This window comes from Corvus hawaiiensis, chromosome 31 (assembly GCF_020740725.1).
Source record: "Corvus hawaiiensis isolate bCorHaw1 chromosome 31, bCorHaw1.pri.cur, whole genome shotgun sequence".
NCBI lineage: Eukaryota > Metazoa > Chordata > Aves > Passeriformes > Corvidae > Corvus > Corvus hawaiiensis.
Window position 1 is genome coordinate 2,517,155 of NC_063243.1, and position 19,137 is coordinate 2,536,291.

Below are 19,137 nucleotides of genomic sequence, written 5' to 3' on the forward strand. Positions count from 1 at the left end.
CTTCGTCCTTCATCCGTCCTCCTCCTGCTTCTCCTTCTTCATCCCTTCTTCGCCTCTTCTTCCTGCTCTTCCAGGCACCCTGGATGTGCGTACAGACTGGGAAAGGAGAGAGTAGAGAGCAGCTGCAGGAAGGGACCCGGGACCTGATCGATGCCCAGTTGGATCTGTCAGCAGTGCCCTGGCAGCCAGGAGGGCCATCCGTGTGCTGGGTGCATCAGGCCCAGCATCGCCAGCCGGGCCAGGGGCGGCACTCACGGACAAAACAGTCTGGTGGGGATAGGAATTGAATTAATTACCTATCAAAATCATAGCAGGATAATGGAAAGTAAAATAGATCTTACAAACACCTTCCCCAACCCCCTCCCTCCTTCCCGGGCTCTCCCTCCTTCCAGTGGCACAGGGAGACGGGAATGGGCGTCACGGTCAGTTCATCACATCTTGTTCCTGCTGCTGCTCAGGGAGACAAGTTGGGAGTCCTTCCCCTGCCTCAGCATAGGTCCCCCACAGGGTCACAAGTCCTTGCAGCAAAGCTGCTCCAGGGTGGGCTCCTCTCCCCGGGGATCCACAGGGATCCCAGCACAGGCTTTCCATGGGCTCACATCCTTTTCGGGCATCCGCCTGCTCCAGCGTGGGCTTCTCCAGGGGCTGCAGGGGAATCTCAGCTCTGGCACCTGGAGCAGCTCCTGCCCCTCCTTCTACACTGCCCTGGGTGTCTGCAGTGTTCCTCTCGCATGTTCTCGCTCTGGTCTTCTCTGGAACCAGTTCGATCTGCCCAAGAACTTTTTCCTTCTTGAATCCATTATCCCTGAGGTGTGTCTTGGGGTGATTTTATAATACTGTATTCCCCTATTGTCTGCTTACTGCCCAGAAATGGGTCCCTCAGCTTTAGGCTGGGCCCGAGGGAAAGGGGGGGGAAGCCGACCGAATTCTTCAGCGTGGTTTGCGTTCAAGGACTCACACGCTCCCCCACATTCTTACTGCTGCAGAGCTGAGGGATCACCTTCCTGGTTTTAGCTAACCTGTTAGCTGAGGCAAGAATTTTTCCCAGGACTACATACCAGCATACCAAAATCCTCTGGAAATTTTTCTTCTTCTTCTGGAACTGTTCGGCCTAGCTGTGGTCTGAGAACCAGGTCATTGGACCCCACGGACCAGTGGGGAGGCTGCAGGGATGCCGCATCCCGGCCTTGGACCTCGGGAGGGGCTGAGCCAGCTACAGAGGGAATTCTAAGTCCACCAGCTTTCTCTGCATCAAGGAAGTTTAATATTTTAACAGCTATTCATTTTTCCTGTGCCCTGCTGGCAGTTTGTTTGTTAAATAAATATTTTTTTTCACTTTTCTCCAAGCAATTCCTTTCGTACCGGTGGGGGAGGGAGTGCTGAAAACCTGTCTTCTGTGGAGGAGATGTTCCTTCCAGAGTGTTTCCCCCTAAACTTGTCTCTAACTGAGACAAGGTGTCACTGCCGTCTCTGTTTGACCCACCCTTGGCCAGTGGTGTGTCCGTCCTGGCACCAGCTGGTGTTGGCTCTGCTGGACACGGAGAAGCTTCTGGCAGCTTCTGGCAGAAGCCACCCCTGTAGCCCCCCTGCCACCAAAACTTGGCCACACAAACCCAATACAGGCACTAATGAAAGAACTCTGGAAGCCCTTTGCATTCCCTTTGGGAACTATTGGTCGGCCACCCCTCATTCACAGGTCCCACCTGGCCTGCCCCATTTGTCCTGCAGGACAGGAAGAAAAGAGAGAAGAGAAAAGAAGGAGAAAGGAGAGAAGGAGGTAGAGAAAGAGCCAGAAAATGGGATCCTGGGAACAAGAGAGGGATGGGGAGATACTTCAGGATGGTAAGAGAGACAGAGAAGTGGAGAGGGGTATCTGTGGTTATTGCAGGCCCTGCTTTTTGCACGGATGATGAATGGAAACCTGGTAGCACCAAATTCTGCTGGTGGGCTCCTGAAGTGGATGTCAGTGCCTTTCCTTGGGAAGTACAACACCTGGGCCCATTGTTGCTGTGCAGGCGATGGCTGCCCAGAGGAGGGAAAGGCCGGCAACAGCTTTCTGTCCTGGCACCTTTTGTGTGGGAGCAATCCTTGAGCTTGCTTGATCTTGGGAGATGGGTTCAGGAGGAGGTAAGAGCAATCTCAATAACCCACCATCAAAATTTGGAGCCCGGCTCCCTGGTCAACCTCAGAGCTGGGGCATCCCCATGTACAGGAGGCACTCCAGGAATGCCCTCCATTCCCCCGCCTCCTGCTCACCTTGTGCAGGTAGAGGAAGGATGATGAGCCCCAGCATGAATCCCCCCACTCCTGTTGCCATCTAACTGCAGCTCCACCCCGAGCACCCCAGGGAACTGTTGGGAGAGGTACAGAGGATGTCATGGGACCCCCCTTCACATCTCATTCCCTCATTTCCACCTTTCTATGCCTTTTCCACAGTACCTCCAATCCCCAGCTACACCCTAAACTCTGTTTGAGGTCCCAGCCCCCTCCCATTCCCCACACTGTGTGTCTGAGCTCACCTAAGAGCTCCTCACCCACACCTGGATGAGCTCCTCACCCATACCTGGATGTGCTTCCGGCACCACCAGTACCACCAGAATGGCCCCAGCTCCCAGGAAATGGAAAACAAAGACGTGATTGGTGGCAGCCAACATGGCTTTACAAAGGGGAAATCATGCCTGACAAATTTGGTGACCTTCTATGGCAGGGCTACAGCATTGGTGGATGGGGGCAGAGCAACCGATGTTGTCTGTCTAAATTTATGCAAAGTGTTTGACACTGTCCCTCATGACATCATTGTCTCCAAAGTGGAGAGACATGGATTTGATGAATGGAGCATTTGGTGGACAAAGAACAGTCTGGATGGCTGCATGCAAAGAGTTGTGGTCAATGTCTCATTGTCCACGTGGAGACCAGTGACCAGTGGGGTCCATACTGGGGCCAACACTGTTCAGCATCTTTGTCAGTGACATGGACAGAGGGATTGAGGCACCTGCAGCATGTTTGCTGATGACACCAAGCTGTGTGGTGCACCGCACACTGGAGGGAAGGGATGGGCCATCCAGAGGGACCTTGACAGGCTTGAGGGGTGAGGCCGATGAAACCCTCATGAAGTTCAACAAAGTGAAGTGCAAGGCCTTACACCAGAATCATGGGAATCCCAGACATACCAGCAGGCTGGGTGGTGAAATGATCAAGAATGACCCTGTGGAGAAAGACTTTGGGGTGATGGTAGATGAAAAACTCAGCAGGTGCCTGCAGTGAGCACTACCAGCCCAGAAACTAACAGAGTTTTCGGCTGCATCCAAAGGAATGTGGCCAGAAGATCGAGAGAGGTGACTCTGCCCCTCTACTCTGCCCTTGTGAGACCCCATCTGGAGTCCTGCGCACAGGTCTGGTGTCCCCATCATAAGAAGGACTTAGAACCGTCAGAGAAAGTCCAGAAGAGGTCACGAAGTGGGTTAGAGAACTGGAGTACCTTCTCTATGGAGCCAGGCTGAGAGAGCTGGGGCTGTTCAGCCTGGAGAAGACCAGGTGGTGTGGAGACCTCAGAGCACTTGTGCTAGTTCTGGCTGGGGTGGAGTTAATTTCCTTTGCCAATGCCAGTCCAGTTTCCTTTGCACAGGCAGCAGTGGAGCTGTGTTTGGGGTTGTGCTGAACACAGGGCTGAGAACACAGATATGGTTTGTTTCTTGCTGAGCTCAGCCAGAACCGAGGCCTTTCCTGCCTCTCATACGGCCACAGTGGGGAGGGGGTGCATGGGAAGCTGGGAGGGGTCACAGCCAGGGCAGGTGACCCCAAGTGACCCAAGTGTTATTCTAGACCTTATGGCAGCATGCTCAGGATATAAAGTGGGGGGAAGAGGGAAGAAGGGGAGGACATTTGCAGTGGTGCTGTTTGTCTTCCCAAGCCAGTGCCTCTTCTCCCCTGCTTATCCTTCCAAAAGAGCCTTTAACTATCCAACAGGGTACTCCAATCACAGTTGTCTCATCCCACCAGGTTTCACTTATGCCAGTGATGTCAAATCTCTGGCAGTGGGCCAAAGCTTCCAGCCCATCTTTGTTACTCATGCTGCATGCATTAATGTAGAAACATTTCAGGTGTGGTACATTGTGGCAGGATTGAGAGATCCTATTAGTGCTCCTTCCCTCAAGTTTTGGCACTCCATCTCATTGCTCATCACTGGTGAGCCTGGTTTTGTCCATTTCCCCCTTCTAAGCTCATTCAAAGCTCTGTCAACAAGCCCCACTGGCTCCTGTGCTAGAGCTCTTTTTCCCCTCTGAGAAAGGTGAGTCCCATCAGGTGTCAGTAGACGAGGTGTTGAATAGATCATCCCATGGTCAAATAACCCAATTTTTTCCAATTGCATCAGCCTTGGACCCACACATTGATGGATCTTGCCTATTCCTATCAATATTATTCCTTGTTACCAGAAGGATCGAAGAAATCACTACCTGTGCTCCTGATCCTTCAACCAATTGTCTCAAGGCCTTGAAATCGCTTTTGATTGCCCTCAGATTTCTCTTTGTTATTTCTGTATATATCTCTGCCAGATTGAAAAACCAATAGCAGATAGTAATCAGAAGGCCTTACTAGACTGGAGAGTTTTCCAGAAGTGTCCCTTACCCAAGCCCCTGGGAGACTGCAGACTTCCCTGTGAGTTGGGTCCTGTCTGCCAATTGGGCCCTCCGTTCTCCTTAGCAGGGAGTGTCCTATTACAGCTACCCTTCTTTTCCTCTTAACAGAGGAGATTGTGATGCAGGGTACAGGTGGTGTTGCTTTAGGAGGCTCCTCTATCCCAGAAGCACCTTCACCCACCTCATCAGCTGGTGGCCTCTTACCTCATCAGTAAGAGGCCACCAGGGCCTCTTACTTGTTGTAGAAGGTCCAGGTTTTCAGATGGGGGAGGAACCTCCCTCCTGGTACATGCCATGACTCTCTTCCAGCCTTCATCTTCAACAGACCCTTGACCTTGCAGGGTTCTGAGTCCACCTGCTTCTCCATGACAACAAAGGTTCAAGTCTCTGAGAATCTGGAGACTGGAGTGTCTCTGAAAATAACTGGTCTAAGTTGGGCTTCTTGTGTTTACTGTCTGTTTAGGATTTGGGTATTTTGTATTCATTCTTTTCTATGCTGTGCGGATCTTCAGGGCCACGCTGAGGATCCCCTCTGGGCAGGGACAGCACAAAGCCATGTGCTTCCCTCACCTGACTGGTCTCCCTGTTTATCAGCACTTCTGTGTTTGTTTACCTGAAGCCCCGCTTCACCTCCTCCCCACTGCTGGATCTGGTGGTGTCAGTTCTGTACTTGGTGGTACCTCCAGCACTGAACCCCCTCATCTACAGCCTGAGGAACCAGAAGCTCAAGGATGCCCTGAAGAAACTTAGGACTGGATGCTTTCCAGCAGCCACAGCCTGCCTGCTGTCCTCTGTCAGTGAGTCTCAGTGCATGTCATGGCAGATCAAGTCTCTTTCCTTATTTACAGATTTTTTCTTCCCCACTTGTGATGTTGTTGTCTTGAAGAAGAAATGTCATTACTCATCCCCTCCTCCTTTGGCATCCACCAAGCTTGTGTGACCCGGAGACATTGTGTGAATAGGGAGACTCACATGGTATTCAAATGAAATAAATTAACCTGCAGCAATTTTGTTTTGGCCTTGAGATCCATCCTCAGCAGAGCGGGAATGAATGAGAAATGAGAACAGTTTTCTGGCTGCATCAGCCTTGTAATAGGCCCTGTGCCTGGAGCAGGAGGAGCTCTTTAGGACCACAAGGGCTGGGACTTTTGTTAGCCTGGGGATAAGGGATAGCAGGAGAGGCTACAGAGCTCTCAGGATCTCCTGGAGAGGAGAGCAGGGCACACAGGGAGCCTCCTTTTCCTTTGGCCAAGCATCTTCCCCCATCTGTGGGGCTGAGTCCTCTCTGAGCTCCAGCTGCTGCTGAGCCCTTCAGAGGGACTGAGGACACGGGGCCACTGGCCAGAGCACCCTGCCCTGAACAGTCATGTGGGGCCAGGCCCTTGGTGCTGGAGAGAGCTCAGAGGAGGTGGGAGAGCTTGGAGGGAGCTGGGCTGAGCTGGAAAGAACTGGGGAGAGAAAACCTTCAGTGTCCATCTCACTCTGTGTGACCATGCAGGGGAGGACTCACCCCAGGGGTTTATGGTGCAGAGCCAAGGCTTGTGGAAGGGATCAAAGATTTCAAAGTGCCTGAGAGAGGAGGCTGCTCTGTGCCCTTGGTGGCAGGGACAGAGCAGGGAGGGGGCCCAGGACATTTGTCACCCGCAGCCTCTGTGCCCAGCCATTGCCAGCCCTGGCTGCTCAGCCCAGGTTTGCAGGGGAGTTTGGCCGTGCCCCAGCTCCATCCTCCTGCGGGGCTCAGGGCCTGTTCCCGGCAATGGCCCAGAGCCCGGCAGAGCCTGGGGCAGGGCTGTCTGTGCAGGCCCACAGGTGCCACAGCCTGTGCAGGAGCTGGGAGCGGCTGCCCAGCAGGGAGGCTGTGGGGCACAGAGCCCCAAGGCTGCTGTGGCCACCATGGCACAGGGGCTGTTCCCACCCGCAGTGCTCCTGTCCTGGGCTGGGCCTGCACAGGGGGGCTGTGGGGACATGTGAAGGGAGCAGGACTGGGATGTCACAGGACAGGTTACAAACAGGAGCCATGAAGACGCTGCCAGGAGGTGACAGCAAGGCCAGCAACAGACAAGGAATTTCTGTGCATTGTCTGTGCTGTGCAGGGCTGCTTCAGAACAGGGAGGGGGATTTAATACCAGCAGACACTGGTACTGATGTTGAGGGATGCAATGGCTTCTTTGCCTGAGTCTTTACTGGAAAGGTCTCTCAGGTCTCTGTGTTTAGTGAAGGGCTTCAAGGAGGAGGAAAGCATGTATTGGCAGGAACCTCACTGAGGGGAAGAAGGGGTTAAAAGCAGAAGATTTTGCAAGGAAGAAAAGAAAGAGTTGTTTTTGCTCAAAGATGACCTTGCAGCTGAAAGATGCTAATATTCGGTGGGGGAGATTTCACATATTGTGGTTGCTTTGGGTTGTTTTCTGTCTGCTTTGAGAAGTGGAATTTCTGCAGAAGATAACAGGATGTTGTAAAAAAGACCTGAAAAGCATTTTTCACAGGCCTAGGCCTCCTGGTGAGAGGGAAGAGAGATAAGAAGCTCAGAGATAGTAAAAACACAGCCTTGTGAAGGAATGTGCCTGTGATAGGCCCTGTGATGTGTTAAGGCAGGGAACAGGGTTGGTGTGCATGCTTTTTGCCCCTGTTAAGATGGAATAAGCTTAGGAGTATACATGTCCCCATTTTGCTAGCATGGCGATAGAATAAAATCTACTCTTTATACTTCAGCTGTGGATTTTGGCCATCTTGGTTACCTGCATATCTTCAGTTCACCCACTCATGAAATCCCAGAAGGACAAATGCCAGTATCAGCCCCTGTAATGGCACAGGCTGGAGCTGCCTGGCTGGGAGTATTCCTGTGGGAAAGGTCTTGGTGGACAGGGAGCGGGGCAGGAGGCAGCCATGTGGCCTGGCAGCAAGGAAAGCCAGGAGCACCCTGGGCTGTGTGACCAGGAGATCAAGGATGCGGATTATCCAGGTTACTATGCCTTGGTTTTGGTTCCTCAACACACAAAAGATGTCCGAAAGCCTGAGCAGGTTCAGTGAAGGGCCTCCAAGGTGGGGCTGCAGCACCTTGCGTGTGAGGAGGATGAGGAAGCTGGACTTGGATTGGATCCAGCCACACCCACATTCTCTTCTGAGAAGAGGTTTAGAAAGCCAGGGGGTCCTGGGTATGTTTTGGGGGTGTTGGGGGTCCTCTCTGCACCTTATATCTCAAAAGGAGCTTCTCTAATAAACTTTGTCTGAAGCTCCCACTCTGCCCACAACAAGGGGAGCACTGCAGGGGGGCACTGGGGTCACTGGGGACCAGTGATGACCACTGGGAGCACTGGGCACTCCTTCATGTCTCCCAGTTGCCTCAGTCCATCTCCCACTTTGAGTGGGGGCTGTGTGGATCCCTGTGGTTTTAGGGATGGACATGCAGTAAGGATGGACAGCTGGCATTTATTGGGGGGAGGGAAATGGAGTGGGGGGTGCTGAGGGTGCTGGGGGTAGATGCTGAGGGTTTCCAGGTGTGGGGTCGTGGGGTTGCTGGCATTGTCCAAGTGCAGGATGCTGGGTGACAAGGGTGTTGGGGATGGCCATGTAAGGGATGCTGGGAGCGCTGCGTGTACTGGATGTCCAGATGCTGGTGGTTCTGTGTATTGGGGGTGCCCAGGTGCAGGGTGCTGGGTGTTCTGGAGGTGCTGGGTGCACTGGGTGTCCAGATACTGGGGTTGCTGGGTGCTGGGGGTGCCCAGGTGCAGGGTGCTGGGAGTGCTGGGGGTGCTGAGTGGGTGCAGCTCCCATGCTCAGATGGAGATGCTGTTCTCCGTCTCCAGCGGGTTCAGGTAGTTGTATCTCAGCTCAGCCAGGTGGTTCCTCTCCTCAATCCGGTCCCGGATTTCCTCCAGTTGCCCTTGGAAGGCCCGGATGAGCCGCCGGGGTTCCGCCTCCGTGAACCACTCCTCGGGGTACTGTCCCAGGAGCCTCTAGAGGGGACAAGGACATGGACCCTTCCGCTTCAAACCCTTGGTGCCATTTGGGGGTTCTCTGGCAACCTGGTAGCTGTGGAGCAATGGTGGCCATCCCCCAAACTTGGTGGCACCAAAGGTGGTGACACCCACCCTTGTGGACACCTCTTGCAGTTCCCTGGGCCCACAGAGCTGTTTGGGGGGGCACATGGGGACCGTGAGGCCAGACTCACCCTGTCCTTGAGCTGGGAGCTGAGGAGAATGAGGGCCACCAGGATGTTGGCAGTGGTGGCCACTTCGGGGATGGTGTCAAGGAAGTGCTGGAGGAAGGCCCGGCCCTTCTCACAGGGTGGTGGGTGGCGCATGGAGGATGGGGCGTTGGGGACGAAGGCTCCCAGGTCATACTGCAGGGGGAGAGGTCACTGCAGAGAACATCCTCCCAAATGAGCAAGGGGATGGGTGGGGACATCCCCCCAAAACCATGAGGGGACAGGTGGGGACATTCCCCTGAAACAGTGAGGAGACAAGTGGGGACATTCTTTGGCATGGGGAGGGGGGGCAGATGGCGACATCTCAGCACAGCAAGGGAGATGGAGGGGGGACATCTCCTCCAGTATGAAGAGGAGATGGATGGGGACATCCTTCTGGCATGAGGACACATTGGATGGGGTTGTAGGATGAGGACATCCTTCCAACACGGAGATAGGATGGATGGGGACATCCATCTGGCATGTAGGGAGGTGTGACATAGACATTGGTTCAGGATGGGCACATCCTTCCTGCGCACAGAGGAGTGGGAGGGGAACATGTCCCCAGCATGGCTCGAGGACAGCTGGGGATATCCTTTGGGTCCCTGGCCCATGTCCCACCTGCCCGTTGTTGACAGCTGCGTGCTGCGCCGAGCAGGTGAACATCACCATGGTGAGGAACTTGATGAGCTCTGCCACGGTCTGCAGCGAGGACGGAACACCTGGGTGGGGGTGGCGACAGCCAAGACCGTCAGGGATCTGCCTGTCCCCTGCCTCCCCTGGGGACATCCTGTGGCAGCTGCAGGTGTGCTACCTGAGGAGGTCCTGCCCAGGAAGCCATTGGTGAAGATGTCCATCACCCAGGCCTGCAGCTCGGTGTCCCCGCTCACTGCTGCATCCCCACCATAGTAGAATGTCACAATGCCGGTGACAAAGCTGCCATAAGGATGAGGTGATTGTGAGATCCTGGAGCACTCCAGGACCACCCTCCACCCCCCGAAGCCAGTCTCACCTCTCAATGGCTTCCCAGAGCCTCATCGCGTCATCTCGGTAGTGGTAGTTGGGGACGTGGGACATGCCGCGGTGGCGGATGTCATCGGGGAGGCACAGGGACGTGTAGGTCACCTGCTCCAGGCCTCGCTGCACCACCAGCAGCAGCCCCTCGTAGGTCACCCCTGAGCCCTGGAAGGAGGGCCACCCATGGGTGGGGAGGGCAGGAGAGCCCAGCTTCAGTGTCCTCCAGTGTTCCCAGTACACCCCAGTACTCTGCACTGCTTGCAGGGTACAAGTCCTCCAACTACACACCCAGTGCCCCTGGTACTCCATTATATTCCAGTGCTCTCCAGTGTCCTCCACCACATGTTCTCTAGTGTCTCCCAGGTCTCTCATGCTTCCCAGTGTCCCCTAGTGCCCCCAGTACACTACAGTGCTCCCCAGCAATTCCAGTACACCCAGTGTTCCCAGTACACCCCAGTACTCTGCATAGCTCCCAGTAGCACCCCAGTACTCCTCAGTGTTTCCAGTAGACCCCGGAGCTCTCAGGAGACCCCAGTGCCCCAAATAGAATCTGGTACTTCCAGTGCCCCCAGTAGACCCCAGCACCCCCATGCCTCCCAATACCCCAGAGCATTCAGTGGCCCTCAGTGCTCCCAATAGGCCCCAGTGCTCTCAGGCCCCAGGGCTCACCTTGTCAATGAGGCCACCAGGGTTGATGAGGACACTGCGAGCCAAGGTGTTGATGTGCAGTGTGAAGTGGAAATGGGGCATGAGGAGCTGAGGGGGGAACAAACACCTGGCAGGTGACCAGGGACCCCTCCATGGAGCTGGGGGGGCTGTCAGGTGGGGCATAACTGCCCTCAGATCTGGGGGCAGGGGGGGCAGTGGGTGGCCCTGAGGGGGGACCTTACCTTGAAGAGGGGGTGACAGGTGGGCAGATGGCGCAGGGTGGCAATGGCGAAGACCTCCCCAAAAAGGTGGGTCCTCAGCAGGTGGGTGAGGAGCTGGTGGCTGTAGAAGTCCGCGTTGCGCACCCAGGTCTTGGCCAACAGCCAGTCCCACTCATCATCACTCGGCAGGAAGATGGGGCTGCAGGGTCCTGGCGTTTGGCTGAGCTATGGGACACCACACGGTGGTCTAGGACCATTGTCATCCTCCTGATGGCAGGGTTTGGGGTGGGACATCCCTACCTGGATGGCGATGGGACGCAGGAGTCCATCAGTGCCCTGGTGAAGCAGGCAGAGCGGGGCCGCTACGTACTGCTGGCGTCCGTAAATGGTGTCAGCCGGGATGTCCTCCAGCACCTTGTAGTCCACAATGAAGATCCGACCTTCTTGCAGCTCCTTGCCCAGGTCAGTGCCATCCCCCAGCGAGCCAGCAACCATCTCTGGTGTCACCGGGAATTTGGGCGGCAGCGTGGTGCAGCGGTGGATGATGATGGGGTTGTTGCCATTGAGGAACTGGGAACCGAAGAAGTCATCTTCTTGCCAGTGCTTGGCCACATACTCAGGGACTAAGGGGACAGTCAGACATCAGCACCCACTTACCGACCCTTCAGGGACATCTTGTGAAGCCCTGAGTTATGCAGGGGAAGGGCAGGGGACAGTACACAAGGCACCCACCAATATCCCTGCCCTGTGTCCGGGAGAAGATGGTGCGCATCTCATCCAGGCTGTTCCAGGAGGTGCGTCTCAGTAGGAACCCTGACAGAAAGTGGGAGGCCCCTCTACAGGGCAGAGGAGGACCTCAGCACACCCATTCTGTTTTCTGGCCCCTTTCCCTGCCATCACCCAGGTCCTCCCTGGCCTCAGGGCACTGCTTACTGGAAGATGAGGAAACCAGTGAAGTTGGTGGCCCTGATGCGGGAAAACTGGATGTTCGAGTCAAGTTCGAAGACGGAGTCCACGCTGAGGCAACGGGGCCAGCCTTGGGCAAAGTTCTTCCACCTGAGGAGCAGGGGAAACGGGAGCAGATGTAAGCATCACTGCTGACCAGCCCACCTGGCCAAAGTTGGCCTTGTCCCCATGTCCCTGCTGTCACCGGTAAGCCTCCTGCCGTGCTGCCAGCTCCCGATGACGATGTTCCTTGAGGATCTGAAGCTTGTCATCCACCAGCTTCTTCCCTGAAAGAAGGGAGGTGTCAAAAGTCGGAGCTCTGGACATCAAAAGCAGGATGGGGGCAGGGTGGGTCCTACCTGCGCCCTCCCGCACCTCCACCGTGGTGACCCCCTCCAGCCACTGGTAGCAGGGGAAGCGATACAGGGTGCCGTTGGGGGCTGTCACCCGGACGTCCTTGCAGAACCAGGCGTCCTCCAAGAAGAGCCGCCACTTGTGCAGGCGGATAAGGACAATGGGGCCCAAGTCCTGCCCACAGTGCACAGACAGGTTCTTCTCCTGGAGAGGAGGAAATGACTTCTGGGGGGATGGGCAGATGCCCTGTCGTGGCACCAGGGGACACCAGGAGAGAAGGGGCTCAAAGCATCCCCACTTGATTCCATTGCCTCCAGGACCCTTATCCTCCACCATCCCCTCAAAGTCCTTTTCCTCCATCCCCCCAGAGCACCATTCCTCCAATCCCCCCCTGACCACTACCCACCATCCTCCCCAAATGGTTTTTTCCTCCAGACCCTGGAACCCCTTTCCTCCATCTCCCTCAAATCCCTTCCCACCATCCCCTTGTATCCCCAGGAAAGTCCATGCAGCCCCTCACATTCCTGGGACAGCCGGTGCCACCCCTCATGTCCCCACGACAGCTCTACCACCCCTTGTGTCCTCATTCCCATCCCCACCTTCCCTGGCTGGAACAAGAAGGGAACGGTGGTCTGGCGGCTCTCGCCGTAGCTGCCCACCAAGGTGATGGAGATGGAGTTGTTGGTCCCAGCTTCCACCATGTCACCTGTTGCCACTGTCACCTTGTAGGTGGCCATGACAAGCTGCAGCTTGTCCCGGAGATGCCTTCAGAGAAGAGTAAGGGGCTGTGGGGTGCAAACCTGCTGTTTTGGGTGATTTGGGTGTCGCAACCCCCATGGCCGTTGTGTGAGCCGGTGACAGGTCCTTCCTCCTCAGGGAGGTGTTATCAGATCACCACTACTGGCCAGCATCCAGTACATCTGATCTCAACGGATGTGGCGATGGGGACATTACCCAAGCGATGGCCCTGGGGGTGGCTGTGAAAACATTACCCAAATTATGGCCCTGGTGGTGGCTGTGGGGACATTACCCAAGAAACGGTCCTGGGGGCGGCCATGGGGACATTGCCCAAGTGATGGTCCTGGGGGTGCCTGTGGGGACATTACCCAAGAAACGATCCTGGGGGCGGCCATGGGGACATTGCCCAAGTGATGGTCCTGGGGGTGCCTGTGGGGACATCACCCAAGAAACGGCCCCGGAGATGGCTGTGGGGACATTACCCAAGCGATAGCTCTGGGGCTGGCCGCCAGCCTAAAGAGGGGCACTCACCGTGCGCCGGGAGCTTCCCGTGCCCCCGCCGGGTCTCCGCAGTCACGAGCAGCGCGAGCTGCCGTTGGCGGGCAGGGAAGAGCGGCGCCAGTGGCGGGGCCGGAGGCGCCTCCGGGGCCGCAGCGGAGCCGCGCGATGGCTCCAGCGCTGGGGCCGGGGGCGCTCCTGGGGGCGGCGAGGGGACAGTGGGACCCCGGCACCGGCACCCCCGTGAACCGCCATTCCCGGGAACCGTGCCCCCCCCGAACCCCACATTCCTGTGCGCCGAGACCCCCCTGCACCCCATTCCCCTGGCTCTGGCACCACCCTCCATCCTCTTTCCCAGCCATCCCACCTCTCCCAGCCCCCAGCCTCTCCCTTTTCCTTGAACCTGGCACCCCCAGGACCCCCATTCCTGCCTCTCCCAGTCCCCAAACCCTTCCTCAACACCGGCGACCCCTGATCCCTCCTCCCTGGAGATCTCACCTCTGCCCACCCCTATCCCCACCTTTCCTTGACCCTGGGACCCCCTGATCCGCAATTCCCGAGCACCAGGACTGCCTGATCCACCGTTCCCAGCACAGAACTACCCTGAACCCCCTTTCCTGGCCGTCCCGGCTCTCCAGCCCCCAGCCCCCAGTCCCTCCTTTTCCTTCATCCTGGGACCCCCTGCACCCCCATTTGTGCCTTTTCCAGTCCCCAGCTCCCCCTTTCCTTAACACTGGGGACCTCCTTAGCTCCTCTCCCCAGCTGTCCTGGCTCTCCCTAACCCATGACCTGCTTTGCTCAACACTGGGGACCTGCTGAACCTCCCATTCCACCTCTCCCAATCCCTGTACACCCCATTTCCTTGACCTTGGGACTGCTCTGAGTCCTCATTCCTGTGCACTGGGACTCCCCTGCACCTCCAGCCCTGGTACTGGCACCCCCCGCACCAATTTCTCCACACCAGGCCCCCCCGAACCCCCTTATTGGGACCCCTTATCCTGCACCCCTTATCCACTAATACTCCCCGGCGCCCCCTTTCCTGGCCATCCCATCGTCACCAGTCCCCAAGCCTTCCCCTCTTCCTTGGCTCTGGGACCTGAATCCCCATTCCTGCTTTTGCCAGCCTCCAGACCTCCTGTTCTTTTACACTGAGGACCTCAGGGTCATCCATTCCCGGCTATCCCAGGTCTCCCCACCCCATGACTCCCCTTTCCTTGAAACTAGGGACCACTGGATACCCTTTCCTGGGCAGAGGAACCCCCTGGAATCCCCATCCCACCTCTGCAAGACCCTGCATCTCCTTGAAATCATCTTCCCCAGCAACATGTACCCTGTGCATCCCCTTATTCTGCACCAATCCCCCCTGAACCCTCTTTTCTGACCGTCCAACCTCTCCCCACCCCCAGCCTCCCCTTTCCTTGAGTCTGGGATCCCCAGATCTCCTAAATCCCCATGTTCCCCCAGTTCTCCACTCCCTACATTTCCCGGCATGAGGCTGGGAATGTAGAATGTGGGAAGAGGGAATGTGGGAAAGAGGAATTTCGAAATGTGGAGCAGCGAGATGGGGTTTCTCCTCCACCTCCTCACCATCCCGTGCTTCCCAGAGCCAGAATCTGGCTGGAATCTCAATGTGGTGTTGGTCACTGTGTCTGTCATTTCTGCCATCATCATCATCCTCATTGGATTCGGCATCAGGGAGCTCAGGTGTGGTAACACCCGGGATGGGGCTGGGAAGGCAGCACAGATCCGCCCGGCAGCATTCTGGGGATCCTGCACTGTAGGGGCTGATCCCACTTTATGTTTTCTATCCTTGCTCAAGCCCCATGAATTCCCAGCCCAGCCCCACAGATCCTATCCCAGCCTCATGGGTCCTCATCACAGCCCCACGGATCTCATCCCATTCCCACAGATCCCGCCATTCCCATGGATTCCCCCCAGCCCCCCCCACACTCCCTGCTCTGGTTGTGCTAGACTCGCAGCATTTCCAGGTCGGGGGTGGCTGTGCCAGGGGCACTCAATCATCCGGGTGCAGGAATCCCAAAGTTCCGGCTCGGTTCTGGCCCTGCTCCAAGGGAGTCCTGTCCAGATACCCCAAACCACAAACTGGGGGAGGCCTGGGCCAGGCTTTGACAGCACCACAAACAGGAAAGGCAGGGAGTGGGAAACTGGGGAGCTTTTGGGGGGGGGGGGGGGGTCTGAGGAGTCCCAGAGTCAAGGAAAGGGGAGAATAGGGGTGGGAAGAGGTGGGATAGTCAGGAAAGGGGATGCTGGCAGGTACTGGTCCAGGATAAGGGCCCACAGGGTCTCAAGGGAGCCCCAGCGTCAAGGAAAAGGGGTGCAGTGACTTGGAGAGGTGGGATGGAGAGTCCAGGGAAAGGAGGGTCACAGGGTGGAGAGGCCTGGAATGGCTGGGAAGGGGAGTTCAGGAGTCCCTGGTGTGAAGGGGAGTTCAGGAGTCCCTGGTGTGAAGGAAAAGGAGTCTGGGAAAGGTAGGAATGGGGGTCCAGTGAGAGACAAGGAAAAGAGGGGACTGGGGCCTGGGAGAGGTGGGATGACTGGGAAAAGTGGGGCAGGAGGATATTGGTTAAGGATAAGAACACAGCACCACGATCTGGGTGATGAGAAGGGGTAATGAAGAACATGTTTTTGTCCTGGCACAGTTCTCTGTGTGAGAGGTGTACCCACATCTTTGGTCCTTGCGAGGGTCTAATATGCGCAGTGGTACTTCAAGCTGAGAAGGACCGTGCAGAGAGCACCGCGATCTGATGGTGCTTTGCAGGTTGTAAAGGAAAGAGGACTGTGCCTCGAATGTGGTGTAAATACAAGTTTCCACAAGTTTCAGGGGCAAGCTCCAGGCAAGCTTGTTGTCCTGGCACAGTTCTCTGTGCAAGACGTAGCTGAAAAGCTTTCCGTTTAGATTCAGACTGCAAGAGAGGCAGAATGTGGTGCTACCTAGTGCTGAGAAGGAAAGAGCATGGCCAGGCGTGTTTCGGCAGAAGCAGTGTGCTGGGGTGCTTTGCTGCCAGCACCATGCTCTGTGCGAGAAGTAGACGACTGTGTGCCTCTGGGAGAAGGGAAAATGACAGGTTACAAAAGGCGAAGAACGAAGCCCCAGAGCACCCGGCTTGTGTGCGTGTCATACAGGCTGCAAGAGGAGTGTGGCTACCACTCATTTGCCTGCCAAATTCAAGTTAGCAGTCGTAAGGGGGAAGTTCAACGGCAGCTACTTGTGCTGCTGCTACCTATTCCTCTTCCAGCCCTCTGTGGAAACAATTGCACTTTGCTTTTGGCTCCAAGATGCAGAGAACACAACTGTAGATGCAGCAGAGAAGGGAAGTACAAAGTGCACCGGTGAGTTTGACGTGGTTGATGTGCAGCAAGGGGAAGGTGCAGCCCAGTACTGGCTTTTACTTCCAGAGCCTATTTGACAGGAGCAGCTGCTGGATGTTGGCAACAGAGCTGCGAGAGTGAAAAACGGGACAGTCCATGTATGTGATAAGGAAGGTGTGTAGTCCCACTATGCTGTGCACAAGTTAAATGTTTCTAGGAGAAGGATGTTTCTTAGAAACGTCTTTTGACCTGACACTTCCTTCTCTGTGAGTTATAGCTGCTTGGACTCGGTGACAGTGAATGTGTATGAAAGTGATTCTGCTGCAAGTATCAGGTTTCACAGGGAAGAGGGAAGGTCAGCAAATGCTTTCTGTTCTGACACCTCTCCGTCTGCTTTACTGTAGCGATGGACTCTGCCACTTTGAGAGAGTGTGATGATTCTCTATATATAGTTGAGAAGGGAAGTGTGAATTACTAGTGTGTTATGTCTAGTTTCTAGAGTCCCCTGCAAAGGGACTATGAAGGCCAGTGCTGGCTTTTTATTCTAGGATTTTTACTTTGGGAGCAGCTGCTGGACGTTTTGAGGGGGTTTGGGATCTGTAAGAGTGAGAGGTACATAGATGGTACATGGAGCTTGAAGGAAAGTGCATATCTCCAGGGAGTTTGATGCAGTTCAGTGGGCGCAAGTTACATGTTGAGCAGCTGATCGCACAGAAAAGGTCCTAAAAGGAAGAGGCCGTGCTGAAACTGCCTTTACTTTTGCAGCCTATAAACTGCACAGCCAACAATGAAACGATTCCTCTGCCACTAGATGCAGAATCACATTCTTTTATGTCTCCAAGAGGCAGGATGCACAGCGGAGCTCTTCCACCGACTGCTCGCACACGACTGGGGCCGCGCCAGCGGAGTGCTTGGCTTTTTCCCCGGCACTGTCAGCGCTCATCGAAACAAGCACACGATGGCGCTGAGGACTTGCAAAAGAAGGCCAAGCACCTGGCGCTGCTCGAAACCGCCCCAAGGGCAGAGGCAAGTGGCAAACGTCCCTGCACTCAAATCAACGGTGTCAGGACAAAAAGATTTCCCTCATCTTCCCCTTCCAAGAGCAGACTCTTCTTTGCAATAGTCTCAAATGGCAACACGAACTCCTCTGCCCTAACAAATCTTTTCCCTCTCGCAGATTCTGCCCACCAACTTGAAACCATCTGGCAAAACCAGAGCTCACAACAGTGCCAGCCGAGAAAGCTCTTGCTGCCAACAGCTTCAACTGCACCCATAAAACTTCCATCATACCTCTGCTATCAACACTTTCCTTCTCAGCTCTAATTACCATCCTAAGACTTCATTCCCACAGAATCAGGATACAAAGGGAATGGCACCAGGGACTGCTGACACATTAAAGCTACCAGGAACAAAAAGCTCAACAGCTTGGTGTTTGCATTCCCACTGACAGTTCAACAGCTCTAACCTAGCTGTCAGGAAAATTAATCCACAAACACCAGAGGTTTATGTCCAAAAAGGAGACAGAGGAGTCCTGTTACTTTATTCAAATAAAGGGAGAGGCCATGGGGCATTTCCCCTGGGGTCTCTCAAATTTTTGGAGGGCGCAGCCTCCTTTTTATCCCAATTTCCCGACCGCATTTTCCTCTCTCTTTCCCCATTGGCTGAGGTACTGGCGAGGTACAGACTTCCCGGAATGCCTAATACCTAAGGTTCCCTTCTAATGTATAACCCCCCCTTTATTTTTTAAAATTCTTATGGAATTTATGGTTCTTCCCATTGTTTCTTTCATCTCTCAATATACAATTTCATTTATCAGCAGACCTACATTTGCTTGTAAAGACAAATCTCTTTCTTTCCATTCATCAATCAGTGGAACCCTTCTCATTGTTTCTTTTATCTCTCAGTGCTACTTTCATCAACCAGCAGGCCCAGAGCTTGTTTGTAAAGACAAGTGTCTCATTCCTTTCAATCCCTCCTCTTTTATTTTTAATAATTGTCTTTACAAACTGTAGTTATCTTTGACTTAATTTTCTGTTCCTGGGTCTTTCTTGGTTTTGCAGGTATTTGTAGTGACATCATCTTCTGTCCTTTTGTAGCCATCTCTGGATCTGTAGGCATGGCTTCTGCCTGCACCCCCTTGATCCCATGTTGAATAAGTTGCACTGAGCAAGGAATCATGCATGGTAAAAAGATTAAAGTTGCTACAGCACATAAGAGGAAAAAAAGCATTTGTTTAACCCATAGTCCACCAGGTGACCACGAAAACGTGTCCCATTCCCATCCTTTCCATGTTTGGACCGGTACATGAGCTGATTTTCTTATTCTTTTTGTTATTTGTTTCACTACTTTTCCATTGTCACCTATTTGAAACAGCAGTATGAGTCATTTAATTTTCTACACACTCCCCCTTCCTCTGCTAATAGATAAACCAAAAGATGAAGTCCAGTCACAAATGCTTTTTCCCACATGTACACCTGTTCTACTTAGACAATAAATGCCTCTTTCAATAGAATGAAGTCGCCATGGACTTTATTCTTCACTCCAAAATCCCGTTCCATTATGGACC

At 54.7% G+C, this 19,137-nt stretch overlaps 1 protein-coding gene across 1 annotated transcript; it reads right to left on the bottom strand.

Annotated features, from left to right (window-relative positions):
• Positions 1–8,043: 8,043 nt before the first annotated feature.
• LOC125318778 (hydroperoxide isomerase ALOXE3-like) lies at positions 8,044–12,758 on the bottom strand. The gene is made up of 12 exons (XM_048289704.1): positions 12,605–12,758; positions 11,857–12,209; positions 11,640–11,762; positions 11,439–11,542; positions 11,007–11,329; positions 10,728–10,931; positions 10,507–10,593; positions 9,833–10,002; positions 9,635–9,756; positions 9,442–9,542; positions 8,806–8,976; positions 8,044–8,590 (listed from the first exon to the last, which is right to left on the bottom strand). Exons 1-12 carry the CDS (start codon positions 12,740–12,742, stop codon positions 8,411–8,413), a joined length of 2,076 nt encoding a protein of 691 aa, XP_048145661.1. The 5' UTR covers positions 12,743–12,758; the 3' UTR covers positions 8,044–8,410.
• Between the last annotated feature and the right edge of the window lie 6,379 nt (positions 12,759–19,137).

Excerpts from the sequence above, each read along its gene's own strand:
- LOC125318778 (XM_048289704.1), bottom strand. The coding sequence starts at position 12,742 with ATGGCCACCTACAAGGTGACAGTGGCAACAGGTGACATGGTGGAAGCT. Across the intron at positions 11,763-11,856 it reads GCACGGCAGGAGGCTTACCG|GTGGAAGAACTTTGCCCAAG; the intron begins GTGACAGCAGGG and ends CCTGCTCCTCAG. Across the intron at positions 9,757-9,832 it reads CTCTGGGAAGCCATTGAGAG|CTTTGTCACCGGCATTGTGA; the intron begins GTGAGACTGGCT and ends TCCTTATGGCAG.